Below are 25,646 nucleotides of genomic sequence, written 5' to 3' on the forward strand. Positions count from 1 at the left end.
TTTGGCTCTTTGCTTCCAATAATCGAATTAAGCATTTGCTACAACTTTTGGGTCCCAGCTCGTGTGTGTGTTTAGATGAAAACCCCAAAAAGAAAACATTTACATAATAGGCAGCAGGTTGATCCGTGAGAAGACAATGTACACAGAAAAGAAAGGGAGAGACACACCACGCCACGGCAGCGATTGTGCGGGGAAATTGATGGAGGTTGTGGTTTATTTTCACAAATCATTTAGAGGCGCACCTGACGGGTCCCAGGACAAAACGTACGCGCGTAATAAATGCGCTCGGCCACGTTTTAAATCTGAATGTATCACGTTGAAATGGCAACTAAATATTTGGCTATAGCATCAAGGCCGCAAGCTATGACATGAGAACTGCCAACAATACAGGCGTGAGAAAATGAAGAATACTATTTCAGTTTTAAAGGAATAAATATTAAAAAAAATAATCATTTGATATTTCTAATTGGTTGGTGAGACACTTTAATAAAACGTGTGCCACATTAGTTCCAGTCGAATATCAGACAAAAAAAACAAAAACAAAAATAAAACAAAAATAAAATAAATGAAAATAAAATAAATGAAAATAAAATAAATGAAAATAAAATAAATGAAAATAAATGAAAATAAAATAAATGAAAATGATTTAAATGTAGGCCTATTTGGTTCTAAAACCGGTTTTCCAAAATGATTGAACTTGGCACAATTACATTTTTGTGCATGACATTGTTTCTTTGCTTACTTCCTGTGAAAATATTACATTATTAAAACTGATACAGGCCTTGCATATTAACATTAATAGGCTAATTAGAGGTAAGGAAATAAGCCATACACTACCACATTATAATCGAATTTTTGACCAATAAACAAGGTTTCAAAAAAATCTAAATGCTTTCACCACTAATACATTTTCCATTATGTAATACTGGACATGTTGAATATTATAAAATGAGAAGAAAATCGTCTAATTACTCCCACCATAACTGCATTTTATTGAGTGTTATGTTATAATTGTGATAAAATGCCATTAGATCCATCACTCCAGTGGGACAAACAAGGCACAGACATAACTTCGAGCTCTCCTGATAAACGTCATTACGCACCATTATTCCTATTACGCCTTTTCGTGTCGTCTCTAATGGAGGCGGCTTGGAGTGTGCAGAACTTGAACTCGGCGTGTGGAAGTGTGCGAGCGCCCGCGTAAAAAGCCGTGCGCCGCGCTTCACCTGATTACAACCCAAACCGAATTACCCACTGAGCCAATACAGAGCCTGAGAGGTCCGACCAGTGCCTTGCCACTTCGTTACTTTCATTACCGAGATGTTATTTGGCAAATAAACGGAATAATGAACGTAATAAAGAAGATTACGCACTCATTTGAATCATAAAAACACACACACACGAGGAAGTTTGGAGAGGAATGTGCTGGAGCAGGTTGGAGGGTAGGCTGGGTCGTCGGAAAACGATTCTCTTGGAAAATATTACAGTTTGGAACCGTCTAGAAACCCACGCTATAAACCAACAACACAAGTATTTAACAGTATATCAACTATCAATTAAAAAAATAAATTTACAATGAGTCATTTAAGCGAATCAGGTTTTTGGGGTGCGGGCTTTTACGCACGAGGAACCGACTATAAATAAATAAATACTGTGTATAATTGTGTAATTTTTGAAACATAAAAAATATTAAATTCTTACTGAAGGTGACATTTTCAATTCGTAAACGTGTCTCGTGTGTTTCAGTGCTTATGTGCGCCGAACAAAGCAATGGTTGCATTATAACGTCTGTGCGTAATATCGCGTGCGTTTTATTAAATACGTACTGATTATTCGGCCAGATCTTGTTTTTGGGCCTACATTGTTTTGGAAAAGCTGAGGCGAAAATCTGACAAGTTGCACTGCTGCCCAAATGTTACTGCCCACATTCTTTACCCACTATTTGTCCGCCATACTGGATATTCTTTAGCTCCACAGACTATGGGATAAGCGCAGTAAGAGCATTGACAAGTCTGTATTTTGATTCAAAGCCGAGTGTGCAGAGCCAAGAAGAAGCGGTGGTAGCAGTGGCATAGCATAGTGCACCGTGAACGCTTCCAGAGCAAAAAGGGGCAGAGAGCGCACGGCAGCGGGGGGAATACTCTGTGAAACCCTGCCCAAGGTATACGCTCGCTTAAAAGGCTTAAAAGCTCGGAGCAAATTGGATCAGGGAGAATCGTCACCCAACTTTCATTATTTCCAAGTGGTGTGATTGAATTAAAGGGCAAGATGGTGGTTGGAGAGGAGCGGGGTGCGCGGGGGGAGACTGGGAGAGGGGAGAGGGGGGGCTGCGTAATGGCGTGGTATTAAATTCTAATTAGAGATGCAGGGGGATCAATGATAGGGAGGTTGGACAGCCCGAGCCCCCAGTGCCAGCCCAATAGACTGATGAGTTATTGTCATGTAAAAAAGCGCTAGCAATAAGACCAAACGCTTTGCTATTGTCCAAGCGGAAAGAGCCAAGTTTATTATGAGGACTATATGCTCTAGAGACCTCGGGCTAGGCGGCTCTTAGGGGGCTTTTCATAAAACAGGGCTAGGTTCCTATAAAGCAGGCCAGTTTTGGAGCAGGCGCTGAGCAGTGCACATCTCGCCACGGTCCAGCCTCCTTTTCAAAGTCCACAGCAAATACGACAAAGCTCCACTTCCTAGGCAGCAGCAGCAGGGAGCGTCCACTCGCGTCTCCTGCTCGCGTTTTTCTCCTTCGAGCCGGGTGTTTTTCTTTCTGTTTGTTTTTGAGGTGCAATTTTCGGTCTCCACTTGCCTTCTCCAATGTATAAGATGGAGTATTCTTACCTGAACTCCTCTGCCTACGAGTCATGTATGGCCGGGATGGACACGACGAGCCTCGCGTCGGCCTATGCGGACTTCAGCTCGTGCAGCCAGGCCAGCGGCTTCCAGTACAACCCCATCCGGACCACGTTCGGTGCCACCTCGGGCTGCCCCTCGCTCACGCCGGGCTCGTGCAGCCTGGGGACCCTGCGAGACCACCAGAGCAGCCCGTACGCCGCAGGTAAGCCACTCCGCAGCAGTATTATAGCGAGCCTTGATTGCATTTGAAAATGGAAATGTGTTTAGTATTTACCAAACGAAATTTGCTTACACAAATGAAAGAATTTATCACGTTAGAAGCGATTGCAGGCAAGAGGTAATTCGGTTACAGGGTTATAGTATCCCAGTCACACCCAAAACCGCCAACAGAATTATCTTAAGCTGCCAAAATGATAGGCGTAATTTATTTACTTTGCGATGAGACATAAAGCTTGGCGAATAATTAGATAACCAAAGACTAAAGCTCATTATTGAATTGGAGTTACAGTAGCGACACACGACAGCAGCATTATGACAAGTTTGTGAAGTTGAGCCCCAATCTGAGCAACAATTAGTTTAACTTCAACAATTAAACTCATCACGGGTCAACGCTGATCCACTCCACAGCCAATCAGCGCACAACTCAATCCGGACCTGGTGCATTTTCACACGGATTCACTGAAGACCTCTGCCCCGTTAAAGCCTCCTCTTTTCCCGCAGTGCCCTACAAGCTGTTCACGGACCACGGGGGCCTCAACGAGAAGCGGAAGCAGCGACGTATTCGCACCACGTTCACAAGCGCGCAGCTGAAGGAGCTGGAGCGCGTGTTCGCAGAGACGCACTATCCGGACATCTACACGCGCGAGGAGCTGGCTCTGAAGATCGACCTGACGGAGGCACGAGTCCAGGTACGGCCCACCTCCGGGAGACTGCGAATGAGGAGACACGACTGATATTACAAACATTACTGACAAGTGCCGAGGACAGTTTACAGTATTTTCACAACTTTCATTTTGCACAAAATCACACAATTTAAAATGACATATTTGCTTTTGGATGTATTTGGATGTTACTGTTTACATGTAATCAAAATCGATCAGTATCAATCAATATTCACCAACACAATAACATGTTATTGACTTTAAAAAAAAGAAAAAAAAAACCTCTATCAAAACCTAAATGTGTTTTTTCTGGCTTTTGTCATCAAATTATTGTCAACATTTCGTATGCGCATAACAGCTAATATCACGCTTAAGCTTTTTCACTTTGTGATAGTGATGCTTTAGGCTATTTGTTTCTATGGGTTTCAATCACCTATATACATATTTTGAGGATTTAACCACTGAAATAGTTTATTTTCATTTTTCATTACTCTGAACCCTATCACTACAAAGGCCTTTATTCACATTACTCAAACCAAAAGCTGAAATATTCTAGTTTACAATCAAAAGAAATATGTCGAGTGCATTGTTTTTACAGCTTTATAGTGACACTGCGATTGAATCACTTGTACTCTTTTAATCTGACATAATATATTTTTATTTGGTCAGGTGTGGTTCCAAAACAGACGCGCCAAGTTCCGTAAGCAGGAGCGCGCTGCTGCTGCAGCTGCCGCAGCGGCCAAGTCCAACTCCGGCAAGAAATCTGACTCCAGAGACGAGGACAGTAAAGACAACAAAGCCACGGACCCGGACAGCACGGGGGGCCCCGGCCCTAACCCCGTGCCAACGTCTAACTGCGGGGGGCCTAGCCCCACCGGCGGACAGGTCAACACGTCCGGCAGCGGGCAGGTGGACCCGGTCAAGACCGTATCCAGTGGAGGGATGGTGGGCGTGACGGCCCCGAGCCAGGGCTGGGCCAGTGCCCCCGGGACCATCACCTCTATCCCGGACTCTTTGGGCGGGCCCTTCGCCAGTGTGTTGTCCTCTTTGCAAAGACAGAACGGAGCCAAAGCCACACTAGTAAAGACCAGCATGTTCTGAAGGCCGTGTCTGGACAATTCTACAATATGACTCCCGTGTTGTTTCATTTGTCGCCTGTCAGTCGCCTCTGTGCACACACCGCTCCAGCAGTGACACGGGATGCGTGTAAGGACCATATGTGGAGCAGTGACTGTGATTGGCCCGTCCTGCCCGGGCAGAGGACTGCTGACGCCTGTGGACGCTGTGTTTGTCTCCAGAGTTTAGTTTCTTTCAATTGTCTGTAGATCCTTCATAGGCATGTACCCCAAGACACGGTGCGCATTTTTGACCATATTTTCGTATTTCATTTTTGAGGAAAAAAAGACTTCTAAGCCTATACAAAATAGTCGTAGTGGATTTTTACTACTAAACAGTTAGTCATCGACCTGCAATAGTTCGTTTTATCGTTATGCAACATCTTACATGCTGTGTAATCCTTATTCTCGCTCAAATGTGCGCACAGTCTTCGGTGACGTGGTCTCATGGAGTACGCAGAAGGACAATGACTTTCTGATAAAAGGCACAAACCCCTGGTGTTCCTGACAGGATTCTCTCTGTTTTGTGTGTCTTTCTACGGCTGTGTTTCGTGGCTCCGATTGTATAGTGTTAATGCGTATTCTCGTCTCTAGTTGATCCATATAGGCCATACCCTGTAGACCCACACCGGAGCCGTCCGTGGATGTTCTGATTCTAGATTCCCTCTGAAGATTTTATTTTGTCTAAAAGAAGGGAATGGATGCAAACATATTGTATTTATTTGGGATATAATTTGCATGTTGTCTTTTTGTCTGATTTGACAACTCCTCATTTCGTGAGCATTATGTAACATGTTTTGTCCAGGATTTGAAAGTTATTTATATGTAGCTAATGAATGCTTATATTTAAGAAGGAAATATTTCTACATGTGCACATAGTTTTCCAGGTGTACCATTCGAATGGTTGTTGATGATAAAAAATGAATAGTACAAAACATCTCTTTTGTCACGTTTTTCATTGGTATTTAAATACATTATTGTTAGTTACAAGCTTTTTTAAAAGTAGAGTCTAGGGGGAGCCGTCTGAAGCTGTGCGTCACGGGCCTGGTTTCAGCACCACGGACAGCGACAACGAAGCCAAAGGGTTTTCCGTATTTTTACTCTTCAAATCTTGATCTCTCTGCGCAGCTACTATTTTTATGTAAATTATAAAAGTCAGGAATATTTTTGGATGGTGTATTGATAGATTTTGTTACTTTTGTACACACTTTTCTTAACATTATCGTAAGCCCATTGAGTTTCTTCAGGTTAATTTTAAAATCTCTTTTTAAAGTATTTTAAAAATTCTGTTATATTATTATTATTATTAAATTGTTATTTTAAAGCCTATAATTTCTTTCACTTACGTGGCTAACACCAACCATGGTCTTAAATTAGTAGATGCTCTGTCTAGTATTATCTTATCTTAGCTTGTGTCCATGGAGTTTCATGCAGTTTTGTGGAACTTACCAGGCAAAACAACATCTCCATGGAAAATTTAACGTTTCAGCCCAACTCCATCAAAAAAGTTCTGCAGTCCCCCTTTAATTTTCAGTTCATCCCTGGATAATGACATGACCACAGTTAAACCAAAGACAAACCCCCAACGTTTAATATAATATTTTATTTATAAACAGTACAGTACATATGCTATAAATGCCTTTTGCATTTAAACACCGGCTCCATCTATGTTTGGGATAGCGTTCATAACAGTATGGATACAATAAATACAGAAGGAGACCAGCCCAAGTTTATTCTTCTGCCATGAAAAGAAAACTCCAATATAATGCTTTTTAATAGAAGCTTAGTACTGTGGATGAGAGCTATAAGGATTTGCTAGTAGCTTCCATACAGCAAATCATTTGGTTTTCAACATGCATTTTACATCCACAATACGCAAAAAATACAAGCAAGTGACTCAAATGTCCAGCCACACCGCACGCCCGCAGGTAAACCCAACAATGCAATGCTGTTTCTCTTTCATAATATGTGTTTTAGCAGTTTATAAAGCAATCTTAATGTGGAGCGATAAGTTGATCTCATAAGAACAGCATAGCATAGCATCTAAAACATTCGGGATTCAAACATTTTCCGGTTTTCCATACCACTGCAAATCACTGAATAGGAATTTAAAATCGGAGCAATTAAACAGTAAGGTAACTTTTTATAATAACTGAACTTTAATTTGCCTTAATAAAGCATGAACAAAGACTTTAATCATAATGAGCAAATAGTTTATCAAGAATGAGTCAGGCTTAGGCACTACTTCATTAAATCCCTAACTCTAAAATCCTTACGACCTAAGCCTGAATCTTAAAGGTAAAGTATGTACATTTCTGGAGGTGGCCCGTCATGATTCCACGGAAATAGTACATTAAAACCACACTCCGGAACATTCTCCATAGAGATGCTTTATGCTATACTGTTTATAACCAAAGAAGCAACATTTCCATGGAAACAAGCAGGAGGCCAAATAAGAGACAGGTTTGTGGAGATGCAAGCCCGCACACAGCAAGGACACATTTTTAAAACTTGCGCATTCTTTTATAGTTAGTTATTTAGTCTATTTTTGGTTTAATAGTTACATAGTGTGACTGGAATAAATCATTTACTCATTATGAATTATGAAAGTCTTTGTTCATGCTTTATTAAAGGGCCCATATTACGCTATTTTCCTATGTTATGTTGTTTTCTCATCAAAAACATACCAGGAGTTATGTGTGAATGAAACAAAACACAACTCCAGGTATGTTTCTGATGAGGTAAGCTCACAAGAGTAATATAGGACCTTTAAGGCTGTAAATCGAGTAGTTATTATAAAGTATTACAACAGTACATATGAGCAAGCATCAATGGAGAAATATTTCCATATTTCTCCGTCACAGCTAAGCACCACAAAGCTGGTGGTTAGCCTGCATTGTCTCGCTTCCTAAGGCACATTACATACTTTTGTGAGTCATCTTATTGCCCTAAATACTCAACTTTACATCCATATCGTTTACATAATAGAATTCAATCTTTAAAAAAAACGAAAATCTTGTTTGTTGCTGAGGCTCTGAATAATAGTTTTTATAGTGACCATTATTGCACTTCTTTACATAAACATATTGATTTTTTGCAAGGGTAAAATATATTTCCGTAGCCCGTTGAACGATTAACTAATCCAATTGAAGCTGCCTGATTTTCGAAATTAAAAAGCTAAAAATGAATTAAGACTTAGTGACATACTGCATTCCTGTAACATGGAACTGAATGGTGAATATCAACATTGTTTCCAATTGTAAAAATCCTTTAGCACACTTGTTTTTATGTATGTCATTGTTTGGAATACCGTATCCAACATGGCCGACGCTGCGGCAGCCCAGTCTTCCCTCAACGGAGCGATCGACCAATCAAATCCATCCTGATTGATTCCACGGACAAATCAGATGACATATACATAGAGGATATTATTTTGACTGTCTCCAGAATCTGCACGGCGATGGATCCTGATTGGTTCCCGAAGAGGATGCGGAGATGGTTTGTGGGTAATTGTGTTAAAATGGATGAGAGCTCTTCCGCGTGCTTTGCTGTGCTGCATCACAACATGGTGGGCTGTCCGGCAGCTGGGAAGACAACAAAAAGGGAAAAGAATGCAATTATTTGTTAAGTCAAAATTATTTTAGGATTTCAGATCAAGGTCAGAATTTCCAAGCAGATGTCTATATTTTGAATAAGAGATTGTATCATGTATGCCTGAAGCTTAAAAGGTTAGGCTGACATTATTCAAAAACATGTTATAGCAGCTACACTATAAATAGCCTTAAAGGGCCCATATTACGCTATTTTCAGATCTATGTTTTAATGTTGTTTCCTCATCAAAAACATACTTTGGGTTGTGTTTTGTTTCATTGACACTTGTTTAAACACTCAAACTCTGCATATTTAGGCTGACTTCTCAAACTGAAAATGCTCTATTCCACCTTGTAATGTCATATGGTAATACAGGAAGTAATCCACTGTGTTTTAAATGTCATACACCCTCACAGGAATTATTTGGATAATTTCAGACCTGGACTTGCAGATCATTACTAAACTAAAGGTAAAAGGTAGCGGCTAACTTGAAAACTACTACTTAATAACATCACAAGGTGGAACAGAGAATTTTGAGCTTTGGAGATGTAGCCAGACTAATAATAAAGAGTTACTCAAGCATGTGTAAATGAAACAAAACACAACTACGTGTATGTTTTTGATGCAGTAACAACATTATAACATGACTTAAAGCTCACAAGAGGCATCTACGTAATATAGGACCTTAAATAAAGACTTAATTCATAATGAACAAATAGTTTCTTAAGAATGATTCAGGCTTAGTAACTACTTAAATAACTCCCTAACTCCCAAACCCTTAATTAAGTTATAAGTGTCTGAATTGTTGTTAATTAGCTATTTGTTCTATATGCTTTCTTTATGATATATGATCTTATGTAAATAGTGCAGTTATTATGAAGTGAACCTGGATAAAAATACCTGTATGTTTAAGCATGATCATAAATGCAGTATAGTGGTAGTGCTGCCTAATGTACAGGTTAAGCGTACTGAGAAAATGCAATGAGGATCTGACCAGTAAATAAGATAGAAGTAAGGGGTTAAAAAATGAATTTATCTCAAAATGGATACACAGATCTAGTAAAATGTTACAGTTTGCTTAGTGAAAACAAACTGGAACTGTGCTTGTAATGAAAACAAGCAAAATGCAGTGCTTCTAGTTTTGTAGTCTACAAATATGAGTGCAAAAGCAGAGAGTTAACTTAAGTCAAAACAAAACTAAACAAAAGAACAATGTCACAACTTCTTCAGACAAGAAAGTGAAGACTGACTCAGTTTACATTTGAATATTTTACATCTTTTATATAATTTTAATATCATATTACCAGTGCTGGAACATAACAAAGTAAAAGTAGCAAAGTACTGTATTTAAGTTAACATTTTCGGTATCTTTACTTTAAGAGGATACTTTTTACTTTTACTTCACTACATTTGAGAGAAGCTATCTGTACTTTCTACTCGACTACATTTTTGAGGTGGACTGAAAAGTAAAAGTATTTTTATTATAATGTGAGACCTGCTGAAAAGGCTGAGGGGTTTATTTTTAACACATTCATAGGTTGAACAAACAAAAATATACAAATAAACAGCTAGGAAAAAAAACAAAAATGATTTATGCAATTGTTTCTATTGATCAAAATTCATCTCTGTCAAAATCAGTACATTTGCAGCCTTATAAGACCTCAAACCCTGAGCTAAATACTTTTACATTTTTAGTTTTGTATTTAGTTGGGTATTTCTTTGCACTGGTATCTGTTTTTAAAGTACTTCTTCCACCACTTTGTATTACATGTAATATCTAGTAAATAATGATATTTAGTAATAGTTTACTCTTGTACTCATGTCTAAACACAATATTATTAGTTGCGATGTGACAAAACATTCCCGATTTCTATCAACAATACACCAAATGTTGGACTATTGGAAACAATGCACTGCAAGGTTATTGCAAATGCTTGTGAAGGCAAGACTTGCATATATGTTATGTGATATTGACAAATTTATGGGTTTGTTTGATATTATATCCTATACAAGCTTAATAGCAGGGGCTTAAAATGTATAAATAGCAGAAAAGGAACACAATTTAAAAACAATAACTTTTGCAACGAACACAATCGTTATCTCAGAGTAACTATTGCACCAAATGTACACTTTGCAATCGAGAAAATGTGTAAAAACATGTCGCTACTTTTACCGTACCTTAACTTCCTTCAGCTCATAACGGTCGACTTTCTCTCCTCCTCCGTAGCAGACACGTCTTTATTAAAGCAGCACTAGCTTGAGTCTTATATTAAAATCACCAGCTTAGGAGCAGGCCCGCAATAAAGATCGCAACTTCAGAAACGCACCCTACATCTTTATTACAAAACACTGTCACTGCGCCTTTCACAGCTATAAATCTAACAGACTTTTGTTTTTCGCCAGCATATGCCACCATTAAAAGTGCACTTATTAGCCAAGATATGATAAACGACCGGCATTAGCAGACAATAAGGGATGAAACCGCTCAATAATTTGTCATATTTAAGTCGAGTTTTATGAAAAGTTGTTGTGTTCACATTTTGGGATTTGAAAATGGCTCTCTGGTTGAGATTTGCTGAGGTAAATGATGGAAAGTGCAATGTTAAAATATTAGTTTCAGATTCGGAATAATAATCTTGAATTTAGCAGAGCCGATTTCACAAGCAGGAAAAAACAACTTGGTGAAACCTTTTCTTCTGAGTTCTTACTGTTGTTGTGTCGTTGGGCAAGACACAACCACATTGCCTACTCCAGGTTCTGGCAGGTTTTAAATAAGAAATTAATGTGTGAATTTGTAGTTTTGCATTTATATAAAAAAAAAATCTGACATTAATGAAAAGCTAAAAAAAAGTTTGAATAAAGTTGGAAATAGATTTGTCTAATTTTGCAGGTTATTTCTGACAAAAACATAATATTTTGAGCAAAACTGCACTTAGAAGCATAAAAAAAAAAAAACAAGCCAGTGAAAAAAGAAAAAAAACAAAACCCCTCAGTCATAATGGATTGAGGCCCGGTGATAAATGGACACTTAAAAGGCACTCAGACACGGGACAGACACAGGACAGAGACAGGAGACAGGAGACGGGGACAGGAAAGGTGCAGATGGCGTAGAGATACCTACAGCGAGAGCGGATGTAGCACTGGTGACAGTTTAACAGGCCGCTCCGGATCCGCACATCGGTCCCAGTCGTGGTGTCTCCCAGCTGGCCCTTACACACCCCACACTGAGGAGCAAGAGGAGGTCAGGTCAGGTTTATATGGGTTTACAACGTGGACATTCAAAATTATTCGTTTTTACAAATGCCAAAAGTTTTTAACCATGTAATAGTGACATTTCATAGAGTGACATAATGCTGCACGGCTATAGATACATGAAGTTCTTCTCTGTGTAATGATGCCCTTACAGCTCTACTGGACTCCCACAATTTCAGTTCATTACTTAATACTAATTTACAATAATTTAATTTACAAAGAACAAAATGTCAATATGCAAGTATATATTTTAGAAAGCCAAAATCAGGCATAATATGAGGTTAAGGTTAGCCCTTCTTGCTGGGGCAACGTGGAGCCAAACGCTACAGGATTTTTCAGTCTTCAGTCTGTGTGAGAAAAAGAGGACACCAGAGACAAGAGGAGAATCTTTTGCAATTTTAAATCTTACGACCCCCTGATCACAAAGACTGCAATGGGATATGGCAGCGAAGAGCCCGTGCACAACCACCTAAAATTTGTGACCTATCAAAACTATAGCATACCTTGCATCAGCTGTTTCCAATCTACAGTAAAATGACTCGCTTTGAGACTCTAAAATGTTCCAAAGACCAGAGTATTGCACTTCTACTTTCGATACAAGTCTACTGTGTTATTATTACTTGTGAAATGTGGTGCAATAGTTCAGATAAATGCTTTTAATGCACAGATGGCTGGCGATAAACTACACAGGAAGTAGAATTGTGTTGACTGTAGCAGCGGATTCACCCTGGATTTATGTAAAAAGACACACGCTCTCGCCTCTTTACTTCTTAGAGAACACTTCAAACTGGATTAAGAGCACTGTTTTGTGGGCTGGGTGTCAGTATTTGCAGAGGACAAATTCTATGGATAATATGGATGAGAATGCGCTGCAGTTTAACTTTATAGCTATTTCTTGAGTTTGTCACTCAATCTGCCCCTGACGCGGTTTTATTGGCTGGGGGTAACATTTTGTGGTTACGACATGACAGGGCAACTTAGAATCGCACTGACGCCACACACATATGAGGATCCAAAGTTGGGTCAAGCCTCCCCGAAGTCAGAGAGAAGCAAATTGAGTCCTAAATTGGGTAAATTATCCTTTAGTGTGTGGCGGGCTCTAGCTGGAGGATGAAAAGCATTTAGCCAAGGGTTACTAACTATTTACCATTCTTTACTGTTTACAACAAAAAAGTCTCCTTTCTTACTTTCAGTGCTTATCTATAAATACTTTTACAACTTCAGCTATGATTCTCTAGGTGGAATCCCCCTCTAGATTCAACAACAGGATGAAGTGAATTGAACCCCTTTCTAGTCACCACATGTTTGATGAATAGTTTCATAATACCATAGGTGTGCATACCTTAAAGCAGTGAATGTGGAAGTAGAGGCTGAGTGTCTCTATGATCATGGCGGCTCCCTTCCCCAGAGGCTGTCCACAGCTCGAGCACAGCTTCTTCCCACTCACAGACCTGCAATGAAGACAAAGGAGTCAAATGTAACATCCAAAGTTATTTTAAAGTTGCTTTTAAAGGAAAGACTCAGCATAACGTTTGTGTAACTTTTGTAACTTTTTGGGTCATTCGTGGTCTCATGAAGATCTCATGTTTTGCCTCAAATGTTCCACAGTAACCTTACCTATCTTTCATTCAGTCAATTACAGGCATTTTATAGCCAAATATACATGGTTTGCAGATGTTTTGACCTTGTTTGTGGATAATACATCTTTAAATATTGTGGTATCCAAAACAAAAACTGAAATAAAGCTTAGTGTCTTCTCTGTCAGCACAAAAGAAATGAAAAAAGTGGTTGCTATGGTTGGTTATTCGAACTACCTTGTGATGTTATTCATATAAAAGTATAATTTGTTGTATGTATGCACTATGTATATATCTGTAATATATGTGTAGATAACATGAAAAACTTCTGTGAAGTCAACAAATAAAAATAAAAACTCATGATTTTGCTTTCATGAAAAAAAAAAAAAATCTAATAATAATGCAATTGTGTCTTTAAACTGCCTTCTGATATCGTATCATATTTTGTAATACTGTTTACTATTTAGTATACTACTACATTGGATTATGCCATTTCACTTTAAAAGGCCCAAATTACGCTGTTTTCTGATCTATATCATAAAGTTTCCTCATCACAAACATATCTGGAGTTGTGTTTCTTTCATTCATACATGTTTAACACACAAATCCTCCATATTTACACTGTGCTTTTCTCTAAAACAGAAAAAAAGTCTGTTCCAGTTTTGTGGTAATACAGGAAGAGCTCCACTGTGTTTTTAAACTCCACACACCTTCACTAGAACCATTTGGATAATTTTAGCTCTGAAATTGCCAATCTCTACTGAATAAAAAGTAAAATGTAGCTGTTAACTTAAAAACTACCACTACATGACACCACAAAATGGAACAGAGCATTTTGAGTGTTGGAGATGTAAACAGATTATTAATGCAGGATCACTCAAACATGTGTGAATGAAACAAAACACAACTACAGGTATTTTTTTTGAGATAACAAGCATTCTAACACGGCAAAAAGCTCACAAGAATCAATTTTGCATAATTTAACCTCTAGTTCATTGCATTTCTGAATTTAGAAAGATTACATTAGTTTACAAACTTTTAAATGGTCTATACTCTATAGATTACAATACATCCTCAAGTGAGATACGCTTATTCCCACACAGTAAAAATAAACAGCACAGTAGTAACTTTGAAATACTCTTTACTTATTGAAGTCTGTGGATTTGTTTTTCCCCGGATGATTTCATTGCTTACTTATTCTAGTCAGGTTTCTTCTGCAGAGCTATGAGATGATATGAAATGGGGAGGGGCTGGGGTGTGAGCGAGAGGGGAGAGAAACAGAAAATGACACTGCACACCCCCCTTTCCCCCCACCCCCCACCACACTTAGGTGCTTGGGTGGGGGTCTTGTTTGTGATGCGGTACCTGTTTGGGACTGGAGGCGCAGTGTCTGATGGAGGGTGGGGTGACGGTGAAGCGGGGGGCTTTGATGAGCTCCTGTTATTATCGAGAGGGCCACTCCTGAAAATGGACAGCAACATGCAACAACACAATGAGGACACGGAGACAGAGATCTTATTGGTCGGAGAGTAACCAATGGGAGCCCCAGAGACAGCGTTGTATGTATGTATGTATGGTGTATGGGGTAATGTTTGGGAAATGCGGTTTTAGTTTGTTTAAAGTGTGGTTTATGTGTTGCTACTGCAGATGTGATTCACAATGTGATCCATGTGTTAAATGCTTGGGTCCTGTCACTGAATAGTGGGCACCCATTAACACTGGCAACACACGCCCTCTGCTGGACAAAAGGTGGAACTAAGTACTGGTGTCATAATTCCACTCTTATAACCCTATAATAGTTGTTTTTGTATATAGTTGGTTTGCTCACAAGGAAAATTGACAAATGTAGGACTATACAAATGAGACATGCACATTATAGCCATTGAAACCCAGCTTCAAATTTGAATTTTGTTACATTCTTCTAATTTAATAGACCCTTCCAGTGTTGGTCGTTACCGACATTTCTTACATCTATGCTGGACATATCTGCACCAAAATATTGTGGGTCACAACAGTTTATGAAATAAAAGAAAAAAAAAATCTCAAAGCCCCACAATTCCAGCATACATTAGCGAACTTTAGAAACTGGAGCTGTAAGTTAGATATTATTATTCATAAGCAAATGTAACATGCATAAGCAACACCCATTCACATAAATGTATTTATTTTTCTATCCTATTAAAATGAATGGAACATAATGTTTATATAAGTACCAGGTTGCTTGTGCAGCAATACTAAACATTTCTCTTCTATTTTAAATAAGTTTAACTCAAACCTAATGTTTCTACAAACACAAATTCCATTTGACATTGGGGTGTTCTGGGTTCTTGGCATGTTCTTTTGGGGGTTGTACCTGAACATTATGGGATTCCTTGGTATATTCTTCAGTATTATGACTTCACTCACCTCCGGCTCTGTCTGCTGCTCTCCGATGGGGCCTCCTGCGCTTTACTGCCTGGAGAGGACATTTTGGTTTGCACGGACGAAGACTTCTGACCATTCTGTAAACTGTGAGCATGTGTGTCGGCTTGGCTCATACTGTGACTGAATGAACTGATGAAAATAAGAAATAAAACACACACATTTGGTTTATAAAGTTAGTAATTAAAACATAATATTTACTAATGTTAACAGACCTTCTTGCAGTTTTCATGCTGTCGTCTGCAGTACTGATGTCACTGGTGCGGTCATTCTCTTTGCGCTTGTATTCTTCGGGATTCCCTTTCTGTGGCATAAATGCAAAAGCGCAGATTACAAATGATGTATTTAGTAATAAACAGTAAGCAGCAAATTGCTGACTATCCATACCATTAAATTAAATTGGAGGGCAGGTCAAAATTGTACAGTAGAATTTGATTTTAACTGTCGTAATACACATTTGTTAACCTGATTTATAGTTAAAGAAGACCTATTGTGCTTGTGTCTGCTATATAATTATAATATCTGACACCCAATGATCATTATGTTATAATTTGCACATTTTATATCACAATATTCATCTAAAAAGACTTGATAAAAGAGACAAGTTGGCTGACTTCCGCGTTAGAAAACTGCAGTGACCAGTGGGAGCTGAAGTCACCATAAACGTCATCAGAGCAAAGAGGGAGAGAAAATAAAACTGGAGAACAAAGTAAGCACAGAGGAGTGGGTATGTTGATGGTGGAAACGGGGATTGGCAATATGGCGTCTTGAAAATAAGCGATTAAAGATTGCTCAAACAACTATACAACTATAACATGGTTAAATGCTCTGGAAAAAATATTTTGTCAGCACAAATTAACTATTATATATTTTTCACATTTTTTTTTTTAAAGCTGCACTAGGCAGCTTTTCTGGTGAAGGATCAGCCACCTGTTTGTCTTCATGGGAATGTTATGGCTTTGCCTGGAATGTTTCACAATATTAAACCATTAAACTCATCTATTTCCATAGAAACAGAGGATACCACCAGAAAAAGTTACAGGGCAGAGAGAAGTAAGAGATTCTTACTTCTCAGGGCAGAGAGAAGTAAGAATATATGTTTTTCAAGGTGTTTTTTGAGCAGTATAAACACTCATGACTATATGCTCAATAAATAAGTTTAATGTGATACTGAACATTCTAGGATAACACCTCCATGGAGATAAGCAGGTTGCTTGTCAACCAAAAAAGTTACATAATGCACATCTAAAAAGTAGTGGTATTATTCAAACATGTGTTGTTGTCATGGCACATGTGTGGACCAGTCCTACAAAAAAAATTGAATTTCCCATAGAGAGGTATAGGTACCTCCATCTGAAATCCCAAGTATTAATACCTTATGAATGTGTAAAATATCCTTTTTATTACTGATATTTATTCCTCAGGCCTTATGTCTCTACCTGTCTCTCCAGTGCCTCCTGTTTGCGTTCCCAGTCAGCCAGTGAGCGGACGATGGTGTCCTGGGGGGCGGAGCTGATGGACATGTCCCCTCTGCTGGGGGACGGCTGGACGGAGGACAGAGGGGTCAGAGGGGCTGTGGTCTCCTCCAGGATCTTCTGCTCCTGGTGGGGTATAAGGATACAGTCACTTAACCTGAGCAGAGAACAATTACAACATAGTGCAATGTAGACTAAGTCTTGATTTCATAATTATATTATGTTAATTTCATAATTAATGTTAATATCCTCTGCATTTCACCCATCATTCAGTGCCGCAGGAGTAGTGGGATCCATGTCGAAATCTTGAGCTAGGCTGGTTAAGACTATCTTAGCTGGAGAATTTTACCAATTCATTTGGTTAATTAATTATTTACAAATAGTAAATTGCGGTGATGTCTCTTTCTCACATAAAAACAGGAATCAGTATTATTGCATGGGTTATAAATTCAGAAGAAATATCCAAAATATAAAAATGAAAAGAATTAGCCTAATCTTGATCCACATTGTAATCAGGGACTGTGGATAGATGGACATTAGGTAGGCTATTACATAGAGGTGGTCAGATCAGGATTTTTGTGGCCCATCTCTGATACCAATCATCTAAATTTTTGGCCAATACTGATCACATACTTACGATATAGTGTTGCAAACTATTTTATTATGTGAAAAAATTATATAGGCTCTTAATTATATGAAGTACGACCAAAATCTAACTAGTTATTGTATCAACTGAATTTTTCTGGCAATTTGAAGGGCCAATATTATGCTATTTTCTAATCTATGTTATAATTTCCTCATCAAAAACATACCTGGAGCTTTGTTTTGTTTCATTCACGTTGTCACATGTTTAAGACACAAACATATTTAGGCTGAGTTTTTCTCTCAAACAGAAAACACCTTGTGATGTCATGTGGTAATACAGGAAGTGCTCCACTGTGTTTTTAAACTCCATACACCTTCACAACCCTGGAATTGTCAATCTCAACTAAACAAAAGGTAAATGCAGCTGTTAACTTGAAAACAACCACTACATGACATCACAAGGTGGAACAGAGCATTTTGAGCTTTGGAGATGGAGACAGACTAATAAAAGGGGATACTCAAATATGTGTGAATGAAATAAAACACAACTCCAGGTATGTTTTTTGATGAAGTAGCAACATTCTAATATGTCTTAAAGCTCACAAAAGCCAATTGTGCTTACTATACAAGCTTTAAACCAGTAATATGCCTCTAGCTGCTCATCAATTACCTATGTGGATGATTGGTAAGCCTGATCGGCCCATTTTGCCGATCACCAATCACATTATTTTTGCCTTGATTGGCTGATCGATCGGAGCACCTCTACTATTAACCTATAATCTGGTCCACATAATCTGAAGACTCACCTCAACTAATCATTTAAATTAGTAACAAGGTCCATCCTAAAAACACATTTATCAAACCAGCATACAGACACAGCCATTTTATACCCCCATACAGTAATAGGCCAGTTAATTGAATTTTAATTGTGATTGAGATTCAGTTATATCTAACCATCTATGTCATGCTTATTAATCGAGAGGTTTCCAGCCAATCCACTACAAAAATTAGACAACATTTTTGTGTTACATGGCAGTAATTAGTTGATTCTGTTCATGAAATTGATACTGATTAAGAAATCATATTGCGTCCTACTATACAGCATTAATTTTTTAGCAGACTGAAATCGGAAACAAGGAGAGTATTAAATCTAAAATTATCTTGCAAAACAAACAAAAATTATTGAATATTTTTGGCTATGTAATTTGCTGCTAATGTACATGTTGGCACAAGAGCTCAATACCACAATATTAATAAACTAGACCAATGGATCTGTGCCATAGAAAGTTGCCCCACCTCCTCGTGGTACTTGCGCTCCTCCTCGGCCACCTCCCTCTGGGCTCTCTCCCACTCCTGCTTCAGCTTCTCCTGCTCCAGACGATACTTCTCCTGTCGCCATGGCAACAGACACACCACAAGCTTTATCAAGCATCAAGTATCTACTGTACAAATGAGATATTAGTACCACCTTGTCGCAGTTGTTATATTTTCTTTCTATGGAATCTTTTAGGTTTACATTTAGTTTATATTTCACTGTACACGAGTTTGCAGAAAGCAAAGCATCAAAGCAGGCATTAACTCAGAGTTGAACATGCAAACGAAATCTTGTGAATTTATACACAAGACCATTACAAATATATAATGGATGGCCATAAACTTAGCACAGAAAGGGCATTTAGTTACAGTTGGTAATGCTAAAGTTGGTCAGATGTAGAGACACAAGTACTATAAGCAATTAAGCAAAAAAGAGCTAGCTGGAGACATAAGACAACAAAGAAATGAACAGAACAGATATGAAGAGTGCAGAGTGCATGCACACAAGCAGCAGACACACATTCATTAAGTGCATTTCAAGTCATTATCCCAAGTCCAGAATACTTCAGAACACTGTTGTACAAAAAGTGGGAGTGGACTTGAAATGCACGTGAGCGAGCCTGAGGAGAGACAGGGGGTGTGGGCAGCAGCAGCAGCAGCTTCAGTGCGCACTACAGTCTCATCTGCTGCACAAGAGCACCCTCTAGTGGCTACAGAATGTACAAATCCCATCTGCAAAAACAAAGCTCAGCCTTGCAAAAAAGAACTGTCTTAATCAAAGTATTAATAGGATAATAAGCTAAGCATGGCACACAGGTAAGTGTCCTCTGTACACTGCAGAAGCGAGCAAGTCAAGCTAACTATTAACCTCATCATACAGCATATGTTTACACTAAAACTAATCCTGTATAGTTTAAAGAGGCTTAGATCATTTTGCTGTGTCCTTGTAGCTGTGCTCTCAGTATGACTGTGCACCTGCAGTATGTGCCTCAGTATGACTGTGTACCTGCAGTACACTCTAAGTATGACTGTGTACCTGATGTATGTGCCTCAGTATGACTGTGTACCTGCAGTATACTCTCAGTATGACTGTGTACCTGCTGTATGTGCCTCAGTATGACTGTGCACCTGCAGTATACTCTCAGTATGACTGTATACCTGTAGTATACTCGCAGTATGACTGTGTACCTGCAGAATACTCTCAGGACACACTGTGTACCTGCAGTATGTTCCTCAGTATGACTGTATACCTGCAGTATACTCTCAGTATGACTGTGTAGCTGCAGTATGTGCCTCAATATGATTGTGTACCTGTAGTATACTCACAGTTTGGCTGTGTAGCTGCAGTGTACTCTTGGTATGACTGTGTACGTGTAGCATGTGCCTTGGTATGACTGTGTACCTGCAGCATGCGCTCCTGCTCTTGCTGCCACCTCTCCTGACGCTGTCGCTCCTCCTCCTGGTCCCAGGACCAGCGGTCACCCCGCCTGCTCTGGGATGACTCAGCTGACACCTATGGGACCACACGCACATCAATAACACACATATCATGCCACGCCCATGCACACAGCACAGACAGAGAAGAAGAGGGAAGAGGAGACAGTCGGTCTACCACAACAGCACTAGTCCAATGCTAGCCAAAGGGCCCTACTAAAGAGAAGACAGAGAGAGAAACGTTGTTTACAGCACCCTCTGCTGGCATGCTAGCTACACCAACAGCTGCTGTGCAAATTATTCAGGAAAACAACAGCAATGTAGTGCAAAAGCAAGAACAGCATATGCTCAAATTATGTTTATTATGCTATGTAAATTTAGACATTTATCTTGAACAAAACATAAGCTTCAATATCAAAACGGAATGGTAAGACTTTTTAAAATCTACTTTTTAGTGAGACAAAAAGCTAAGCCCCACAGCTTTGTAGAAGAGGATTTCGTAACAAAAATGTTAATTGATAAATACTTAAAATAAAAGATAAATTTACTCACATTGCCACGGAGATCCTTCTCTGTATCTTCTGTAGACAAAAATAAAAATAAAAAATACATATATATGTATATACAACACAATTGCATCATTGCAAAAAAACAACAACATATGCCTATATATTTTTGCAGCCAGAGGTCAAACAAAATTACAAGAGCTTAAACACTACCTAAAATGTAACCAAAAAAGCAACAGAGCATGAAATCCATTTTAGAAATGTGGATTTAAGCTCATAGATCCTTGTTTGCAAGCAACATGCAAAGAGTTTTCAATGCAGTTCCTTATTGCAGTATGTAGATAATTCTTCAACACACAGTAACTTTGTATTGACCTATGATTATAGATCCTATTTACAGATAAATAGCTTTACCTGACTGAGCGAAGAACTCCCAGCGTAACTTAGGGTTGCTACTGGACAATGAAGGTCTGACACTTTGTGTAAGGTCTAAGTAAAGATGTGTGAGTGGAAATGAGGGAGGGCAGAGGTTTGGAGGGATAAGGGGTGGATGCAATGGAGAAACAATCATTATATTAGTCTAATTAGTGCAGTGAGAAGAAAATGGCTGAAAAAAATAAATGTTTATAGGGATATACCAAGGATTTTGTCTTTTTTTATTGAGTTGGATCACTATGTGATTTGGAATGATATTGTAACTAAAATATCACTTATTTATTTGTTTGTGATATTAGAAAGCCACTATTTGTGCAGAATGTCAGCTGCCAATCCATGTTAAACTAATTGCAGAGAATAAGAGATGCCAGCTCAGGGTTCCCATACAAAGCCAGAGAAGAGAAACAAGCATTCTTCTTATAGTTCAGACATGTACCTGTGGTGTGGTCTGTGGAGGGCTGACCTCCAAACGACCCTGGAGCAGAAAGGCTCGTGGGTACACTCTCTCTCCTCCACTCCTGAGATATAGACACACTAGACTACAAAAGAAAGGAAGGGAATAACCATTATCACTACTACTAGTGCTTCTACTTCGACTGTTTACAAAGGTGTAACATGCTTTTAATTTGTGTGGTGATTCCCCAATTACACAGTTCTATTGAACCCCTCCCCCAAACATTATATTTAAATAAAAAAAAAAAATCACAATATATTTCAACATTTAATTATGTCCTCTCAAGCTGCCTACCTCTGACGTTACTTGTCTGCTGATCTCTGACTGGAGTTTGGGTTGACTGGATGACTCCACTACCTCGTGTTCTGTTTTGGCATCTGGATGAAAACAATACAATTTCAATAAAAAAATAATTTGTTCATTAAGTGTAATAATGGTCCATAACCACAAGAGGGAATGTCACCAACCTGAGAGAGGAGTTGGTTGAGCTGCATTTAACAGTTTATCTGAGCTTTCTTCTGGCTTCTGCAATTCCTGTAATGATAAAAAAGGAAGACATATTATGTTTCTTTACCAAGTATTTAAGATGAAACTATAACAAAACTGCAGCACCAAGAAGCCATCGTAGTGGCATTTCACCACGCAAGTAGCAGATTTTCATTTACGTTTTATTGTTAAAAAATTGTTATGTGACCTTTTTGAACTATACTTGTGACCTAAATGTTTGAATAATCAGTACAGAAAAGTGGGCAGAGATAGGGAGTCGTGAAGACAGACATTTTCTGAGCATTGAAGCCTCAAATTCAGGACAAACTCAAACATGCATAAATGAATCAAAATACAACTAACAAGTAAGATAATGATAAGGGAAAGAGAATAACGTGGTTAAAAGCTCTAAATAGTCTCTGTAAGCAACTACAACATCCTACATGTTTTAGTTTGGGAAAAATATATTGTGTAATCCTTACAGTTGGCAGCGAGTTAGGACGAGTTAACTGTTTTGTGTCCTCATTGGCTTCTTTTTGTTCGACATCTTCAGATTTGTGGTTTGGCATCTCCTGGTCGTTGTTTGGCACTGGGCTGGCTGTCTCTGGTGATATGGGGGTTAGCGGAGTGAGTGGGGTGATGGGTGTGAGGGGGGAGAACACGGGGGCGGGGGAGCTGCTGGGGGTGTAGGGGGAGGTGGGGGTGCAGGCCTGGAACACTGGAGATTCCAATCCCAGGCTACTGTCCGGAGTGGAGAGAACACCGTCACTGCCCGTGTCTCCGTTCACTCGCAGCAGACCATCCACCTGGAAGAAAGAAAAAAGGGTTTGACTTTAATACAAAGCTATACTTGATTATATATCCATTTACCATCTTTTCCCTCCATTTTTGAATTAAATTAGACATTCAAAACATTAAAAAAAGGAATCATTCACCCATTCACACTGTCATACACCAGGATTAAGCATTTTGCCCAAGGACACAGCAGTATGGATGGGCGGGAGAGTAGATAGAACCGCCAACCTTCAAGTAAGTGGGTGAAAGCTTTAGAAACTGCATCCATATGGCCTCAATAAATAATGGCTTATCTTGGTGAACGGACATTATGAAGGTTATGAGTCCATGGACACTTAGGGCTTCTATAATTATCATTATTCAACGCGGTTACTAGATAAAACCAATAACTTACATAAAAGTCTTGCCTTGAACCAGCTAATCAGATTCCTAAACGCACATGATTAACAAGCTAATTAGAAACCGCGCCTATAATCCCAGAGCACTCATTTGTGGTCATTACTTTCCACTTCTATCTGTTCATTATATTCCATTCACTTAGACTCTACACCATACCGGCCAGCGCTTACAAAGACCCCCAAACCTATACGCTAGCAGCCTTTAGCGCGCGGTAACTTAAGACACTCCAGTCTGCCTCTCCTCTCCTCTCCCCTGCAGTCTGTGTGGGCCGTCTTTGTGCAGTCATAGCCCACTTCTTATTGAGAGCGGCCTACTTGTCAACTTCTTAAGTCAATAGGGAACAGAGGGGTCCATTGAGAAGTCCCGGGCTCCTCTCAGGCTCCTTACAAGGCATTCCAAAAGAGCTCTGCTTCACTTGCTCTGCTAATCTGGGCCATAGGAAATGTTCAAGTTTGTCGCTGATACATGTTTTAGTCCTGGTTGGGAATGTGCTCATTTTATTTTATGAAAGTGTTGCCCAGGTTTAGTCAATTTTTACCAGACTTGGTTTGTGTTAGTTCAGGTCCTGGTTTTGCCTTTAGTCCTGGTTTAAGTTGAGCTTGAGATTCAGGTTTCATATTGAGTTTTTTTAACCTGGTTTAGTTCTGATATAGTCCTGTTTTTGTTAATGTCTGCACTTTTTAGGAATTGACTTGTGTTGATCAGGTCTGAGTCTTTTCTAAAGTTTAGTCCTGGTTCTGGATTTCTAATTTAGTCCAGTTTTAGCTATTTTTTATGATTTCATCTTAGTAGGGCTGGGCAAATAATCAAAAGATTGAAAGATTGAGGTTCAGTCATGTCTGATTATCAATATATGGTTGAGGTTTTTAAATCAGGAGGTCTACGGCCAATCATCTGTCAGGAAAAGTCTGTGGTTTGGAGCAGAGTTCAGACTTTGGAGAAAGAACTGCCTTTATTGTTTGTGTTCATGAAATCAATACTAAAAGTAATTTTTATTTAGTTTTTAAAAAGACTAAATCAATCAATATAGCGGAAGAAATTATAAATGATTATTTTTTTAATCATATTACCCAGCCCTACATCATAGTGAAGTTCTTTTGTGTTCCTTCATGTCCCTCTTAAATCCTGGTTTAGTTTAGTCCTGCATCTATCCACACACCACCCACTCCATGCCAAAACATACAATCACGTCAACCATTTTCCCATTTGTCTAAATTTTCACTGAAGACAGGGCCTTTGGAGAGCACTCAGGGTTAAATTAAACATGGGTTAAGAGGAAGTCTTATGTCTGGAGTGTAAAGAATCCTGTGCATCACCATGGTGTAGAGCACCATTTGAATGTAAATGCCAGTGGGCAGAGAGGATTTACCCATGAGGTCTGCGAGGGCGGAGAGAAGTAGCAGAGAAGGAGGGAGGCTGCCACAGGGAAGACCATATGCAAAGTGGGCAAGAGCTCAGGCATCTAGGCTTGATATATGGCCCCATTTCCTCCATCAACAGAAACATGTACCACAGGTAAAATCCTCCAGCTAAGGTAGTCCCGACTAAGCCTAGCTCAATATCTAAAGATGAGATCTCAGGACGCTGCACTGTGGCACCCACTGTTCCTAGCAGGTTGCTCCAGGTGGCACTGAAGGAACAATTGACAGATCCTGGGGCTATATACTGTAGGCATAGGGTCAAACATAAGTTCTAGGAAGATTCCTACAGTGTGGAAAGCCTCAGGGCGTAACAGCAGCTGTTATGTGACAGGTCACTAAGACCAGTGATAGTCCTGAAGATGGCTCGCAGTCGAAACATGTCAAGGTAGATAAGTCCAACTAACAAAGCAGCCTGCCTAACAGTGAAGATATTTTTTTTGTTTACAATAACACACTGTATAAAATATGTGATGTTTCTTTTTAATTGACAATGTGACAACTCTAATTACAGTATTAATACAATATTTTTTCCAACTTGAGGTCTTTTCTGGATAATAGCCAAATGCATGTTGCAGTTTGAGTCACTGAAGAATGGGTCAAATGCAGAAAACACATTTTCCTAAAACACAACTGTGACAAGGTGGGCCTTTGTCCC

General features: G+C 39.1%; 2 protein-coding genes across 4 annotated transcripts in view; one reads left to right on the forward strand and one right to left on the reverse strand.

The window, feature by feature from the left end:
• The first annotated feature begins 2,615 nt into the window (after positions 1-2,615).
• On the forward strand, positions 2,616-5,121 carry phox2bb (paired like homeobox 2Bb). Its single transcript, XM_033974318.2, has 3 exons — positions 2,616-3,052; positions 3,571-3,758; positions 4,401-5,121. The coding sequence occupies exons 1-3, from the start codon at positions 2,812-2,814 to the stop codon at positions 4,830-4,832; spliced, it is 861 nt and encodes a 286-aa protein (XP_033830209.1). The 5' UTR covers positions 2,616-2,811; the 3' UTR covers positions 4,833-5,121.
• Positions 5,122-6,817: 1,696 nt separating this feature from the next.
• The window catches only part of LOC117377340 (LIM and calponin homology domains-containing protein 1-like), a 116,418-nt gene continuing 97,589 nt past the window's right edge, over positions 6,818-25,646 (reverse strand). For all 3 annotated transcript variants that reach the window (XM_055225088.1, XM_055225087.1, XM_055225089.1), the window contains 14 exons: positions 22,859-23,182; positions 22,358-22,424; positions 22,185-22,267; positions 21,873-21,975; positions 21,048-21,076; positions 20,464-20,574; positions 19,044-19,136; positions 17,127-17,288; positions 15,903-15,991; positions 15,673-15,819; positions 14,632-14,727; positions 13,032-13,140; positions 11,559-11,661; positions 6,818-8,430 (listed from right to left, as the gene is read on the reverse strand). In XM_055225088.1, coding sequence (XP_055081063.1) covers positions 8,405-8,430; positions 11,559-11,661; positions 13,032-13,140; positions 14,632-14,727; positions 15,673-15,819; positions 15,903-15,991; positions 17,127-17,288; positions 19,044-19,136; positions 20,464-20,574; positions 21,048-21,076; positions 21,873-21,975; positions 22,185-22,267; positions 22,358-22,424; positions 22,859-23,182 — 1,542 coding nt within the window. In that variant the 3' untranslated portion in view covers positions 6,818-8,404. The remainder of the gene's footprint in view (positions 8,431-11,558; positions 11,662-13,031; positions 13,141-14,631; positions 14,728-15,672; positions 15,820-15,902; positions 15,992-17,126; positions 17,289-19,043; positions 19,137-20,463; positions 20,575-21,047; positions 21,077-21,872; positions 21,976-22,184; positions 22,268-22,357; positions 22,425-22,858; positions 23,183-25,646) is intronic.

This window comes from Periophthalmus magnuspinnatus, chromosome 10 (assembly GCF_009829125.3).
Source record: "Periophthalmus magnuspinnatus isolate fPerMag1 chromosome 10, fPerMag1.2.pri, whole genome shotgun sequence".
NCBI lineage: Eukaryota > Metazoa > Chordata > Actinopteri > Gobiiformes > Gobiidae > Periophthalmus > Periophthalmus magnuspinnatus.